Raw genomic sequence first — 2,099 nt, forward strand, 5'->3', positions numbered from 1 at the left:
AAAAAATTGTTGTATTTCTATTAGGAATTAAAAGAATTTTTTAAATTATTTAATTATTATATGAATTTAAAAATTAGAATTTTTGATAAATTATTTAGAAGAATTATACGATAGACTGCCTTGATTAATTATGATGACACGAAGAAAATCATAAATATTTTCCTTGTCGACGTGTCGCAAATGGATCGAGTTGAATACACCGGAGCAGTGCACAGCACGCATGTAATTGAAACTCCACGACCCCGCTGCAGAATAAAGCTCACTTCCCCTTTACGGCCTAGTTTACAAAGAAGTGCATTTTCTCAAATCTTCCCCAACTTTCTTGCCATCCATGGATATTCTCTCTCTATTGTGCACAGTCTCACTCATAGCTGGCGGCTTGTACTGGTTCGTCTGCATTCTCGGCTCGGCGGAGCAGAAAGGCAAGCGCGCCGTGAACCTCTCCGGCGGCTCCATCGCCAAGGAAAAAGTCCAGGACAATTACAAACAGTACTGTTCTTTCTTCCGCCGCCCTAAAGAGATCGAGACGGCGGAAAAGGTGCCAGCTTTTGTGGACACCTTCTACAATCTGGTCACGGATATCTACGAATGGGGTTGGGGGCAGTCTTTCCACTTTTCGCCTTCGATCCCTGGTAAATCACACCGCGAAGCTACCCGTGTTCACGAGGAGATGGCGGTGGATCTATTAAATGTCAAGCCCGGAGCCAGGATTCTCGACGCGGGTTGCGGCGTCGGCGGCCCGATGCGTGCGATTGCGAGTCACTCCGGGGCAAATGTTGTGGGTATCACCATAAATGAGTACCAGGTGAAGCGGGCCCGGATGCATAACAAAAAGGCTGGGCTTGACAAGCTGTGTGAGGTGGTGTGCGGGAATTTCCTCCAGATGCCCTTCGACGAGAACAGCTTCGACGGGGCTTACTCCATAGAAGCTACGTGTCATGCACCGAAACTCGAAGAGGTGTACAGCGAGATCTACAGGGTTTTGAAACCTGGATCCTTGTACGTCTCCTATGAATGGGTAACCACAGAGTTGTACCACGGAGACAACCCGGAACACGTGGAGGTCATCCAAGGTATCGAGAGGGGAGACGCGTTGCCGGGTCTGAGGAGTTACAACGATATAGCTCAAGTGGCGAAAAGGGTGGGTTTCGAAGTGATTAAGGAGAAGGATTTAGCTAAGCCGCCGGCTAATCCATGGTGGACCCGGCTCAAAATGGGTCGGATTGCGTACTGGAGGAACCACATTCTAGTTACCGTTCTTGCGTGGATAGGGATTGCGCCTAAAGGTGTGGTGGATGTGCATGAGATGCTGTTTGTTACCGCTGATTACCTTACTCGAGGTGGGGAGACTGGGATCTTCACTCCGATGCATATGATTCTCTGCAGAAAGCCCGAGATTAATCCCGCTTCCAGTTCGGATTAGGAGATATTGTATTGTAGTTCGATCAAGATTACTCGGCCCGGATCGATTTCTGGCAGTTGGTGTCTCTTTTATATGCCATTACCTTTTAATTATCTTGTTTCTCATGGGACTTCAAATTTAACAGCTTTATGGATTTTTGGAGTAATTTGCTTGCTTTTACAGATAATCAAGTCTGCTTTTATCTGATTTATTCTCAAAGTTGGGATCTTGGAACATATTATTGCCTTGGATTTCCTTAATTATCTTATCTTATATAAGAAAAGTGCTATGAAATTCATCTGTTTATATGTCCTGTAGCTTCATTAGGATAGATGCTGAAATTAAGCTTGTACCAATGAGAATCTTGTAACATGTTGACTGATTAAACAGCTTAAGCTGTTCCAAGTTCTAGTATATTCTGTTTGTAAATTGTCTTTTAATTTGATACAACTTACAAGTAATTTATTTAGTGGACATGGCATGTGCCATAGTTAGCGAATGACTCAGTGTCTTTCAATTAGGCGATTCTTGGAGGGCCATTTGTGTTCCTTAATATTCTGAATATTTAAGACAGCCTGTAACACTAAGATGGAAATGAAACTATTCTTATTGTCTTGTTCTTGTGATGTAAGCTGTTATTATTTGTGTAGATTGTCATTTAACATGGTATTCCACTCAAATTGATGATGTTAATCTT

General features: G+C 43.3%; 1 protein-coding gene across 1 annotated transcript; it reads left to right on the forward strand.

Moving 5' to 3' along the window:
- The first annotated feature begins 273 nt into the window (after positions 1-273).
- Positions 274-1,613, forward strand: LOC140814408 (24-methylenesterol C-methyltransferase 2-like). Its single transcript, XM_073173368.1, has one exon. It carries the CDS (start codon positions 332-334, stop codon positions 1,421-1,423), a length of 1,092 nt encoding a protein of 363 aa, XP_073029469.1. The 5' UTR covers positions 274-331; the 3' UTR covers positions 1,424-1,613.
- Positions 1,614-2,099: the final 486 nt, after the last annotated feature.

Source organism: Primulina eburnea, chromosome 15 (assembly GCF_022965805.1).
Source record: "Primulina eburnea isolate SZY01 chromosome 15, ASM2296580v1, whole genome shotgun sequence".
Taxonomy (NCBI): Eukaryota; Viridiplantae; Streptophyta; class Magnoliopsida; order Lamiales; family Gesneriaceae; genus Primulina; species Primulina eburnea.

What these genes read in the sequence shown, in the direction of transcription:
- LOC140814408 (XM_073173368.1), top strand. Translation starts at nt 332, where the DNA reads ATGGATATTCTCTCTCTATTGTGCACAGTCTCACTCATAGCTGGCGGC.